General features: G+C 41.6%; 1 protein-coding gene across 1 annotated transcript in view; it reads right to left on the reverse strand.

Moving 5' to 3' along the window:
* Nucleotides 1-8,847: 8,847 nt before the first annotated feature.
* ADAMTS3 (ADAM metallopeptidase with thrombospondin type 1 motif 3) overlaps nucleotides 8,848-13,775 on the reverse strand; it is a 270,429-nt gene continuing 265,501 nt past the window's right edge. Inside the window, 1 exon segment of the mRNA XM_047799019.1 lies at nucleotides 8,848-11,607. Coding sequence (XP_047654975.1) covers nucleotides 11,051-11,607 — 557 coding nt within the window. The 3' untranslated portion in view covers nucleotides 8,848-11,050.

Raw genomic sequence — 13,775 nt, forward strand, 5'->3', positions numbered from 1 at the left:
ATATCTCTCATCAATGACAATGTGAATTCCAAGTTTGTCTGACTAGGAAGACTCCTGTATTACCACCAGAGAGGGACTCACCTGCAATTTGTTATAAACTGAGAGGCGTGTCTGAGGGCAAATTAAGCTTTGGAATTTGTATAGATCAGATTTATTTGACTATGTATAGTTTACCAATCTGTATAAAGGAGACTATTAAGCTCTTAAATCTTCACTACATCCAGTCTAATCTGGTGAGCATTATCTTTATTTACTTACAATTGGGAGATAATGACCAGTCAATACTTAGCTGCAAAATTCACCAACTTAGAACAAGTGATCTATGTTTAACATTTCTAAACCTAATTAAGAAGCATCTTAGAAGACTTGAACAAGCTTTATGAGCAGAAAAAGGCACCTTAACTTCTTGAAATTTTAAATGACATTCTCATGTAATACTAGAACTAAGGAAAGAAAACCACGGGATGCATTTCTTCCTTTTCATGGCACTCACGATCTTTTCATCTTTTCTGCATCATATACTTTTATTCTCCTTTAAAATCTCTCCATTCCAAAAAAAACTACTACCATTCCAGTTCTGTAGTGAACGTAGATATTACATTTTCAGTCTCTGCAGTGTGCAGAAGAAAGGAAGGAGGGAGAAAATGCTCATATTCTCAACATGAGATATTTGTATATGTGGTGTTTTCAGAATAATACAAGGGGCCAAAGACATGGCTGAGATTCAGGAGAAAACGAGAGCACCTAATTAAGATGACAGAACACAGGGGCTAGAAGACGGCGATCAAAAAGACGGTCACTTTATCGAGTGGTAACACCTGACAAGACCATGTCCCAAGGGGAGGAACTACCAGAAACGCTGAAGCTGGATGAGATCTCCCGGCTAAAGTTCCTTCCTGACGCTGGGAGAGTATACGTGCTCCCCGCGTCCTCCTGTCCTCAGGAGAGGGGCTACTGAAACCCAGCCACCACCATCTCCTCCTGGGAAACAGAGAACACCCCCGCCCCCGGGAGCGGGGGCTGGGTCTGAACCCTGTAAATGAGTTTGAGGCCTCAAGAACTAGCAGCCCCCAAAGCCGAGGCTCACCCAACCTGGCCTGTGTCACTCCCACTTACTCATTAATGTGGCACCATGCAGTGCTGTGACTTCCCAGGGCCTGGCTGCTGCGAAACTGGTTGGGTCCACCCCTCTGCCTCTAGAGATGAGTACAGAGGCCAGGCTTCCAACTCAAGATGGCGGCCCCCTACCCGATACCCCAGGGCTCGTCTCCCAGAAACCCTTGCAAGAAGCACGCAGAGAGCGCAGCCCAGCAGAGGGGCGGGGAGAAGTGCCGGCCCCAGCCCCGCCCACCCAAGGAGGAGCCGCGCCTGCGCAGACTCAGCGATTTCAACCCCACTGCCTCAGACCTCTGTGCCAGCTCTCCCTCTTTCCATTCGCGCATTCGTTCGTTGATTGAATGATTCATTTGTTCATTTACAATGCAGTATTGATGGGGAACCTACTCTCTGCCAGGCACTGTTTTAGATATTGAAGGTACAATGGTGTACAAAACAGAGAAAAGTCCTAAACTCATGGAGATTTGTAGAGGTTCTTCAGCATCATTCACATCTACCTCTGTGCTCTGCTCCTTTGTTTCAAGCATTTCCGTTTGCCATGTATTTAAAATTTTGGATTCTATAACATCTGTGGATTTTTTGACCAAAAAAAAAAAAAGAAAGAAAAAGATGGTCACTTCATTTAGATAAAAGAGGAGCAAGGAGAGAGTTCTTCATGGATTTGTTTGTTTTTATGTTTTACGGCTGCTCCTGTGGCATATGTAAATTCCTAGGCTAGGGTTTGAACCAAGCCACAGTTGCAGCATTGCGGGATCCTTTAATCCACTGTGCCAGGCCAGGGTCCGAACCTGCATCTCCACAGAGACCCAAGCCACTGCAGTGGCTTTTTGTTGTTGTTGTTGTTGCTTTTTAGGGCAGCACCTGTGGCACGTGGAGGTTCCCAGGCTAGGAGTCAAATTGAAGCTACAGTTGACAGCCTATACCACAGCCACGGCAACACGGGATCCGAGCCACATTTGCAATTTACACCACAGCTCACAAAACGATGCCAGGTTAGAACCCAATTTCTCATGGATACTAGTTGGGTTTGTTACCATTGAGCCATGACAGGAACTCCTGAAGTTGGATTCTTAACCCTCTGTGCCGCAGTAGGAGCTCCTTCATGGATTTAAATGTGGCAACATGGGATTTTAGCTTTTGTGTGGCATTTATTGGTGTTGCTCCTGGACCTTGCTTCAGCCATGGACCCTTGCTCCATCCATTAAATCACTGATGTCTCTGTGGCTGACTCTAGGCTCTCTCTTCACGCTCAAAGCTGGGCAGGTACAGAACTTGCAGCCCAACAGTGAGCCAAGAGCCAAACTGAACTTTTTCAGAGAACCGCAAGAGAAAACGTGGAAATGCAGTTTAATTAGATTGCTGATCAATTAATGTGGAAGAAAACAAGTATTTCCTGAAGTTAGAAATCTGAGATATTATTAAATGGAATTTCAGACTTCAAGTTGGAATAGAAATTTTCATCTCCTGATGAGGAAATTTTTGACTTTTTTTTTAAGCCTCTGAAGTTCTAAGCTAAGAAATAAATATGCCTTAATTGTTGTGACATTCTGAGCATCATTCCTGAGGCCACATCCTAGCATCCTTATACTGCTGGCACTGCTGACAAGAGCGACTGCTGCTTATCTTTCTTATTGTGGAAAGAGGAAAAGAATAGGCCCCTTTCTTTCTATTTCTGTAGCCATTCTGGCTGGGTTAATATTCTCAGATTCTGAATCCTCTGTCCTAAGCATCTGCCTTTGTTGCCATATTTATCCTCCACAATTCGTCTGGCATCAGATATTAGATAACAGACCCCATAGCTATTTTGTTTTCCAAATTAAACACCATCTAAGTTCTCTCATTTATAACCTGAAGGTTAGGGTTCTCTTTGCCTTTATCACTTTTCCCTCTACAAATGGAGAAGCGAATGCTTTTCTGAATCTCTGAGCTGTACCAATTGAACACAAATTAGGAGCAGAGATAAAGAGAAGGCAGCAGTTGATGGGAGGCAGTCAATGTAATAGGAACATTTGCGGTGGCAAGGCTCTCCTCAATTCAATACATCGGTTTTATGATTCTCCACAGATTTTACATATTTATGAATGAGATTGGTCCTAATGAGTAATTTTGAATAATACCACTCTTCCTCAGAATAATCCCAGGATGCAGAGCATCAGAAGCATGTTGTCTAATGTGGAAATGTGTTTGCACACTGAGAGGACCACAAGGCTCCTTCCTCAGCACCATCATCCTGTTGCCATGGCCACAGCACTGGCCATAGTGCTTTGCCTTTATGCTACTCATAAAGTGGCATTAGGAATTTGTGATTGTCCAGGGACACCGGTTCCTATAAAATCAATAAGAGTCTGCTGCAGGTCTTATAGCCATTAGACACGCCTGTGCTAATTTAATTATTTTTGTTAAAATGAGGGAAACAAAGTTAGATGCCAATTTTCACATCCATTAATAAGAGCAGACTTATTACAAAGCATGGCAGAATGCCTCTTTTACATTTTCCTGTTCTTTTCAAAGGGGTCATTTTTTTTGTTTTGTTTTTTTTTCCCAATTTATATCACGTCGAAATGCTCTCAGCCTACTTAAGTCGGTAATAACACATCTCTTCACTCTTGATGGTTTCCTATTTGGAATAAATAAGTAAATGTGAAATGGATTTGGAATAAAAAAAAAGTACAAGAAAAGAAAGATTAATGAAGAAATAATAGCAAATTAAACAATAAGTGAAAGGCCTAAGTGTATTGAGTGTTGGCCCCACTGCCGATATAAGAGCAACATTTAAAAAATGTATCATCTGATTTATCCTTATGCAACCCCATGAAGTAGGCACACTCATAAGTCTCATTTTGTCAATGAAAAAAATGAGGTCTGGTGTCAGAGGCTGAACCTAAGCAGTTTGATTCAAAAGCCCATTTGTCAGTCACTGTACATCATGAGTATAGCAGATAGTTTTTTCAAGTGCGATATACTTCAATATAGTTTTCTCTGTTTTGTAGGCTTTGATGAGCTCTAAGTGTCTTCCTCCCTTGTGACTCAGAAATCAGAGTGGAGACTGAATGAAAACTGGGGAAAGGAACTTGTGAAACAATGTGGGGACAAGATAGGAAAAAGTTGTACAGCATCAGCAAGAACAAAGAAAGCAGGAATTTGAAGCATGAATACCAGTCATCAACTCAGGAATTCAAATCGAACAGTTTCCAGAAAACCCAACAGAATATGGACTTAATTTTTTACATTCCTTGATGATCAAAGGCATACATTTGGTGGTGATGGTATATGGACTGTCCCTTAGTATAGAAGAGAGCAGAGCTAAATAACCTAATGAGTGAATTATTATAGTATTCTAGATTTATCAGCCCATTGCACCAACCACTGGTCTTGACAAGTTCCATCAGAGCATGCACCTTGGTTTTCAGAGGCTGTCAAATAGGTGTGGAAAATTTCCTTTAGTTTTTATTTTAGGAGCTAAGAAGAACAGTTGCTTATATAGGGTTTGTTTTCCTTTGGAAATAGAATATACTTTGTAGAAGGCAGTTTAAACTACTCATAAAATGGCATAAACTTGACAAGAAAGTAGTTTCCTAAGGGACAGGTTTGACACATTAAGAAATGGGTTCCAGATTCATCGAATATATGGGAGAGGTTTTTGTGTAACAGAATCACGTTTACCACCTTCAAGTATATTCAATTTAAAGTTTATATGTCTTAGCTGAAAATTTTTATGATCCCGGGAGCAACTTAAAGTGCAAACCACATCCACCTCCAGATCCTGAAGGAATACGGTAGCTTGTCAGAATTTTACATCATCCACCAGTGGACTCCTGCTTTGGAGGAGCTGTTACATGATTCACGCAGAACTGGGCCTGGGAGAACAGACCCATTATCCCCACAAGCACTAAGCTCAGAGCATATGGAGCTAGGAAATTTCCAGAGTATCCGCTTGTTCGTTTCAAAATTTCCTTATACATGTTCCTTCCTCTACCTGGATTCCCCTCTTTTGCCCTCCATGCTCCCTTTTGATTATTTTGTGAACTCCTCTCTTTAAAGTTTCTCTTTTTTTGGGGGGGGGGGTCTTTTTGTCTTTTCCAGGGCCGCACCCACGGCATATGGAGTTTCCCAGGTTAGGGGTCCAATAGGTGCTGTAGCTGCCAGCCTACACCAGAGTCACAGCAACGCAAGATCCGAGCTGCATCTGCAGCTCATGGCAATGCCAGATCCTTAACCCACTGAGCGAGATCAGGGATCAAATCCGCAACCTCATGTTTCCTAGTTGGATTTGTTAACCACTGAGCTAGGACAGGCACTCCTAAAGTCTCTTAAAGTGCTTTTAAAATCTGCTCAAGATCGATATCTTAGTTCCTCTCTGAAGCTGTCTCATGATCTCAGTCTCAAAACACCAGATTGCTCTCCTCCATAGTCCTCACAGCTGGTGGGGGGGAATGGATGCTGAAGATCTCAAGCAAGGGTAACTAGCCTTGCAAAGACACGAATGGTAGGAAGACATGGAGACACGGGAAATAAATGAGCATGTAGCTACAGTAGAGGAAGTAAAGGATAAGAGGAGTAAAATTAGGCAGGGTAAATAACCAGGAGTCAGGCTATTGAGCCTGAGTTTGGACTTTAATCTGAGTGCAGTAGAAAGTCAACAGTGTATTTAAGCTGGGAGCATCTTTAAAGAATTACTTATTTTGGGATTATATACAGTCAGGACAAGACATGGGGAAACCATTTGTCATGGTCCAGACGAGAGCTGAAGGTGGCCCAGGCGAAGGTTGTGTCAGTGGAGGTAGAGTTAAGTGGTTACATTGATATTTTGTTTTTCTGATGATCTGAATATGGTGAGGGTGAGAGGGAGGGAGAGGAAAGAGTAGGAGATGATGTCTAGGTTTTCTGGCTTCAGTAATTGAATAGAAGTATAGTTGACCCTTGAGCAATATGGGTTTGAACAGTGCAGGCCCATTTACATGCACTACCTGATCCACAGTTGCTTGAATCCATGCATGTGGATATAGAGGGCTGACTGTATAGCTGGATGTGGATTTTCAACTGCAAGGAGTGCAAGAGGTGTCCCTAACCCCCACATTGTTCAAGGGTCAGCTGTACTACCATTGCTAAAATATAGAAGAAACTCAGCCCAGATAGGTTTAGAGAATCAAGACCCCTGCTTTGCATATTAAGTTTGAGATGCTGATTCAGACATCCTAGTGGAGATGTCAGATAGGCAGTTATAGGCACAGAAGCCTGGATCTCAGAGGAATAATTTAAGTTGGAGATAAAAATTGGCAAGTCATCCTGCCAACAGATGATTCCTTAAACTATAGGAGCAAAGTTCACTGAGAAAAAGAATATAGAAAGCAATAAGAATAGACCCAAGAACTTATATCTGAAGAATGACAACATTTCTTTGTTGGATATAAGAGGAAGGTCCAGCAAAGGGGAGAAAAAGACCAAATGATGGGCTAGGAGGAGACCCATGAGAGTGGTGTTATAGAGACCAAGAAAGGAATGACTCAAAGAGTAGTGAACTGTGTTAAAATGCTGTTGTTACGATGCATAATATGAGTAGAGCTCAGCTTCCTTGGATTTTTGCAACATGGAGATGTGATGGTAAATTTTATTTGTTAGCTTGGCTGGGCCATGTGGTACCCAGATATTGTGTTTAACATTATCCTGGGTATTTTTGTGAGGGTGTCTTTGGATGAGATTAACATTTGAAAGATAAACTTCATATGAAGCAGATTGCCCCCATAATGTGGGTGGGCCTCACCCAATCAGTTGAAGGTCTGCATGGAACAAAAAGACTTGCCTCTCTGAGCAGGAGGGAACTATCCAACAGACTATCTTTAGACTTCACATGTAATATCAGCTTTTCCCGATTCTTCAACAGACAGACTTCAGACTAAAATTGCAGTATCAGCACTCCGAGTCTCTAGCTAGCTGACCTACCCTGAAGATCTTGGACATGCCAGCCTTTGTAATCCCATGAGCCAATTCCTTATGATTAATCTCTTCCTGTATATATGCACATTCTATTGATGTGTCTGTTTCCCTGGAGAACCCTGACTAATGCAGGAGGCCACTGGAGAACTTTGGCCATGATCAATTTCAGAAGAGGATTGAGAGTGAAAGCTGGAATATGGCAAGTAACAGGGATGAGCAATGAGAACATGAGGACACATGTAAGCAGCTCTTTTGAGAAGTTTGGCTTCAAGAGCAAGCAGATAAATAAAGTGACGGGAGAAAGGGCCGAGGATGTGGAGTCACGTACATTTCTTAGTATGAAAGATACTAAACAAAACATTTTTCCATGACAATAGTAGTGATAAGAGAGGAAGATTCATAATGCAAAACAGAGAGAGAAATAAAAGCAAATCCTGGAGGAAGTGGCCATGGATGTGATCCAGATCCCAAGTAGATGGAGGGACACTTGCTCTAATGTCCTAGAAGAGAAGACCAATTGGTGGTGTACTGCACTGAATAGCATCCTCCTGAATGTCATGTCCAAATGGAACCTCAGAGTGTGACACCATTCGAAAATAGGGTCTTTGCAGGTATAGTCAGTTAAGACAAGGAGATTCTGAGGAAAGGCAGGCCCTAATCCAATGACTGGCATCCTTACTAGCAAAGAAGACAGAGACATGGAGACAAAGAAACACACAGGCACACATCAGAGTGATGTACATATAAGCCAAGGAATTCCGAGAATTTCTGGCATCACAAGAAGCAAGGGAATAGCCTTGGAACAGACAGTTCCTCAGACTGTGGGTTGAAGTACACACAGGATGAGCTCATTGGAGCACAGGGCTTTTGGGAACTGAGAGAGCAGGTATGAAAGGCTGGCCAGTGAGGATATTAAAATCACTGAGAATTAGAGCCGCAGTGGTGAAGACAGTGATGGCGAGGGATTCTCTTCCAGAATTGGGAGCAGTTGTCCTGGGGGTGGGGGTGGGGGTGGGAGTAGGGGTGGGGAAGGTGCCTGAAACAAGGTGAGGTGTGGATGGATGCATATGCAAACCTGGGTGTTTTGGAGTTCCCATTGTGGCACAGTGGAAACGGACCTGACTAGTATCCATGAGGACATAGGTTCGATCCCTGGCCTCACTCAGTGGGTTAAGGATCCCACATTGCTGTGGCTGTGTATAGGCCTGCAGCTGCAGCTCTGATTCAACACCTAGCCTGGAACTTCCACATGCTGTGAGCAAGGCCCTAAAAAGAAAAACAAAGAAACAAAAAAACACAAACAACAAAAAAAAAGGGGGGAAAAAAAAAGGTAACTGTGGCCCAATAGTGTCTCCCATTGCACAATGGAAAACTGTCCTCTGGGATGTCTCGTTCTTCCCACGCTCCTGGGTCATGGTTGATGTGCTCCCACCGGCTGTCGGGGTTCAAAACTGATGACAGCTTTTCTTTAAAAACCACTGTAGGATTCCATATTTAAAATCAGAAGCATCCCTTTTCCTTCTCATACACTAGCATTATTGCCACTTTTATCCTCCTCAATGTCTGTGGGAAGGACTGGAGCAAAAAGCCACCCCTGTAACCTCTTATTTTCTTATTTAAAAAATAGTATGATACACCCTGATGTCAGAATAGGAGACACTGTCACTTTATTTGAGCCTCTTGAGAGAAAGTCCAAGTAGCAAATGAACTTGATACTACTTCACTTTGTAGGAGGAAAGAACACATTTCCATTACTCAGTGATGAATCTAGTGATAAAATCTCAATGGAGCCAGGTCTATATTTTGTTAATGTTTTTATTGCTACGTGCTCCCAATACAACAAACAGCATCAGTAGTGTACACTTTGATAAAAAGGAATCTTTTAGCTTCGTAGAAAAGGAAGCTCCGAGATGAGAAGCATAAGGAGTATGTACATCTCTCCGGGAGGCGTGACGTGTGACCAGCTGCTTTCTCTGTGTCTCCCTGTGGACCCGATGCATGCACATGCAAGCAAACTAGAGAGAATTTCATTCTAGGGAAATTTTTAGAGGAAAAAAATAACTTCTATTTGAGGCTCAGGGATTGTTTTACAATCTGGAATTTACCTAATTCATTGGACTTTTGAAAGTCTTGCACAAAGTAGCAGCGATTCTTTGACGTGTGGAGTCAACAGGTGGAGCTGTTCTTATCACCTTAGTCAAAATGCAAACATTCTCGCACATTCTGCGTTTTGAGAGGGTAACATGTCTACATTTTCCTCTGCATAATGTATTTTTAGGCAGTTCCGGAACTGCCCTCAAAATCACTATACTGACAACACTTATCCTTCTTTTTTCTTTTAAGTGTAATTCATGAAGTGATTATCTCTTTCACTGACTTTTTTTCCCTTAGTGTTTCTAATTCATTACTTCATTAAACAGCTAGCTATATGAGTCCATACTATTTTATATTTCACTGAAGGGGAACAAGTTACCAACTTTGCATCAACTACTCTAAAAATGCAAAAGGTTTGTATAGCATCAGTTCTATTCAATTTTAGCTCTTTGATCTGGCTGCTGTAGTTTGCTTCGATTTCTCATGATGCACAGACCAAAGCATGCATCTCTAGTTATGTCTCTCTAGTTTACCAAAATATGCCGTTGATATTAGCGTAAATATTTAGTACATAAAAATACTATCAAGAAAAAAATCAACTTTTAATAAATATCTTCAGTTCTGAGTTCTATATACAAGTACTTTACATCTACTCCCTGGAGAGAGCATTTCTGGCTTCACTGTGAGTAAGGTGACCACTGACATAAATTACTAGCACATTATTGCAGTCAGATGCACTGTGGTTGTGAATACTTGGACATGAACCATGCGGAAAATAAATATCGCAACCATTGACAAACGCTTTCTTGAACCTGCTTCTAGAACCCTAATGCCCTGCTATACTTGAGTGTTAATTCTAGTTCAAGGATGCTTTTCTTGGCTACCAACATACAAATGATCTCAAAACATGTTCCCTTTGTTATTATTACAGTATATCAAGAATACCTGTTTGTATATGTCAACAAATTAAAAAAAAAAAAAAACAACACAAGAACACAGGACACTTCAATGATGTCTACTGAGGTCCTGGTAAAAAAAGGTTTCTATTTTGACTTGCAGAGGCTCATTGACTGTCCTCTGTTCTCTGTTGCTACAAGTATACTAAAACACCAATCTCATTCTCTTTGTTTAAAGGATGGCTGGTAAGAGGTAAGCTGAAATATCTATATCTGTAGCTTATCGGTTTTTTTTCTTTTTCTGTAATTTAGGTATCACACTGTTGATGGAACAAAACCACATGACAAAACCCTTTGTATTGTCAGTAGCGGCAATTCTATCTTCTTCTTTGTACTATTCTGCTTTGAAAATCAATCCATAGAATGTCAAATAAGGCAATACTCAATGACAGGCACCTAGAGCATCCAGAAATGTAATATAGTAAACAACATTTGAGAACACATCTCTTAAAATAATACTGATTTCTGCAATATACAGTATTTACACGACAGCTGCAAATCTGCTCATACAATATTTCTAATATAGATAAATAGCAATACAAGTCTAAGAATTCTTTGCTCCATTTTCGAAACCTTTTGTTAAAGTGTAAACCATTGGCACCTCTTTTTTATTTTTACTGTAACTTTTTAAAAACAAACTCAGCTGATAATGCACACCTGATTCCAGTCCCTTTTCCGATTTAAAAAGCGACCAACACCGTGAGCAACTTACTTCCCCTCTGTTAATAATCTTTGGTGCTTTCTTCCATTCAATTCTGGCAAACGAGTCAATGCACGACAAAAGGAGGATGAAAGCAACTAGAAAGTGAACCAGCACTTTTTGTTCTTCCACTTAACATAAATGAATTGACAATTTAGGTGATTTCCACTTTGAACAAGGTGTATGCACCATGGGGAGATGGAGCTTGTCTCCATTTTCCTCTGATTTCTAGCCTTCCAGGTTCACTTTTTCATCTTTCCAAGGTGGGTGATCTCAGCGGACGTCTCTTGTCAATAAGCTTTTCATCTTTCTTTGAGGTTCTTGCCTGAGAAGAAGCACCTATGGAATCGCTGGCTGCAAGGAAGGGGGCAGTAGCCATTCGTGGAGATGAAGTGAGGTGGCCCCTCCTGGTGGATGGGGAGGCCGGTCTCAGAGTCTTACTTTCTGCTGGCTGAGCTCTCCTCTGTAGTAAGTTAGCACCATCGGATTTACTGTCTGGCCTGAAAGCAGCATATGCATTTGGTCCGCCCACCGAGAAGATCCTACTCAAAGATTTCTTCTCAGCAGGAGCCTCTGAGTAGTGAGGAACCAAGGATGTAGGCATCACTAGAGATCCAGGGAGGTCACTGGGGTTGAAGAGAGCATCATCGTGAGTCTCAGCAGCTTCGGGAAGGTACGGTGGCGGCAGCGTGCCACTGCGCTTGCCACAGGACTCACAACATAACTTGTTATAACCTGGTATGGAGCAGTACCGCGCCAGTACCTCCATTTGACAGAATATGGACTTATCTCCCAAACATGGCTCATCTGCAAAGAGTAACAGAAAACAGAATGATACCTACATCTAAACATAAAAGGAAGACAACGTGAATGGAGCTGGAGGGTATGATCTCACTTATGCAATTTAACCTAATCAATTCCCAATCTAATCAACTGCACAATCTAACAAGACAAAACAAACAATTAAGAGCTCCCATTGTGGCTCAGCAGTAATGAACCTGAACCTGACTAGTATCCCTGGGGACGTGAGTTTGATCCCTGGCCGTGCTCAGTGGGTTAAAGATCCAGCATTGCTGTGAGCTGTGGTATAGGATGCAGACATGGCTCAGATCTAGCGTTGCTGTGGCTGTGGTGCAGGCCGGCAGCTGCAGCTCCAATTTGCCCCCTAGCCCAGGAACTTCCAGAGGCCACAGGTATAGCTATAAAAAGAAAAAAATAATTTCATTGAATTGACAGCACTTTATGTTTAAAAAGTACAAAAGAAACACTCATAAAACACTTGGTAGGTATGTACTTACTTTTTATATTATTTTTAAATTTTATTGATCATAGGTTATAAGAATCAGGTTTCAAAAAATACAGATGTTGAGCTCATGAAAATGTTAGTTTGTACTTATGTTCAGCCTTTCCAGGGCATATTCAACGCAGAGCCCATGTGCATGGTCCAAATAGAAACCAATCCTATATCCAATTTATAAATGCAAAGAACTGTAAATTGTGGCACTTATGTAATATAATCACTTAAAATTACAATGTAACATTGGGTAATTCTATATTGCTAGGTAAGGAACCAGCTATAGAACTTGCCAAAGAAACTGAATCCTTTTTCTAAAGTTTGAGGGGGAAAAATGGAGGGCAAAGTCAAGAGAGGCTAAACTCACTACCTTTGTTAGTGTTACGATGTCACGTCCAGTCCCAAGCTGTGAGACCACCTGTATTTGCCTGACACTTACACATCTATGATACAGCATGTTGTGTTTGAATGGTTCATATTCACTAAGATGATCATCTGAGTAGGCTGCGAATGCCTGAGAATCACACTGATGGGTTTCACCTCAAGTTATCAAGTCCTCATCCTAACTGAATTACTTTTTCTACACCTGTAACTTCCTATGCCTATAACATTTTCTTTTGGCTCAAGGAAGAGAATCAAGCATATTCTTGCTGACAACTGGGCATATTTGCAGAAATATATAGCTCTACCGGTTATTAAAATCAATAAAGCTTACTTGCAAAGTGTATAGCCTCCTGGCAGTAATGCCTACCTAAAAGTAAAATATTATAGTGACAGTAAACTAAACAGCTTCTGAGTAAATGTGTTCTTCTGGCTTTGACTTGCGTTTTGAACTTTCAAATATACTTTCCAGAGAAAAATGATTACATATTCAAGTCCTCTGTCTCCCCCTCATGGTCATACTTGTTCATGCCACCCTGCATTTCAAACAAAAATGTATCATGGAATAATTTATAAGGTTTCTACTGTATATATAGTGCAGGGAAATCTACTCCATACTCTGTAGTGACCTATATGGAAAAGAATCTGAAAAGGAATGGATACATGCATTGCACAACTGATTCACACTGCTGTATAACCCAAAGTAACACACATTGTAAATCAACTATACTCCAATAAAATTTAATTTAAAAATTATAAGGTTTCTTTGGAAGTCTGATATTTCCTCACAAAATGAGACATTTTGATGAAAATGATGCCTTGCCAATTTGATGAAACAGTGCCTTGCCAATTCTCTTGGAAAAAAGAAAGCACCATTCAACAGATGCTGATATCCAATCAATGGCTTACTTTAGGGGGTTGCAGTCCAAGGAAAAGGCAACCCCTTCGGTCCCAAGTCTCAGCAGTGGGCAAGGTAGTGATCACAGTTGCCATTAGGCATTGACATAGGAGAATTACTTGTAAGCAGAAGAAACTTTTGCAGGGCTTGGGGAGTGGTTAGTGAGAGGACAGAAGGGGGAGGTTGTATGGACAGAGAAGAGACAGCCTTGCAGGGGGAGAGTAGACAGGCAGTGAAGCAATAGGAAGAGAGACAGAGGGCGAGAAGGAGACAGACATGGAGTCAGAGGGAAAGAGACTGGGAGAAAGAGAAAGCAGGGAAGGCAAGAGACAGGGAGAGACAGGGTGGGGGAGGGAGAGAGCTGTGGAGTGGCAGAGATGTGGGCAGGGAGGGGAGGAAGAG

The sequence above is a fragment of the Phacochoerus africanus genome, chromosome 10 (assembly GCF_016906955.1).
Source record: "Phacochoerus africanus isolate WHEZ1 chromosome 10, ROS_Pafr_v1, whole genome shotgun sequence".
Classification (NCBI taxonomy): Eukaryota; Metazoa; Chordata; class Mammalia; order Artiodactyla; family Suidae; genus Phacochoerus; species Phacochoerus africanus.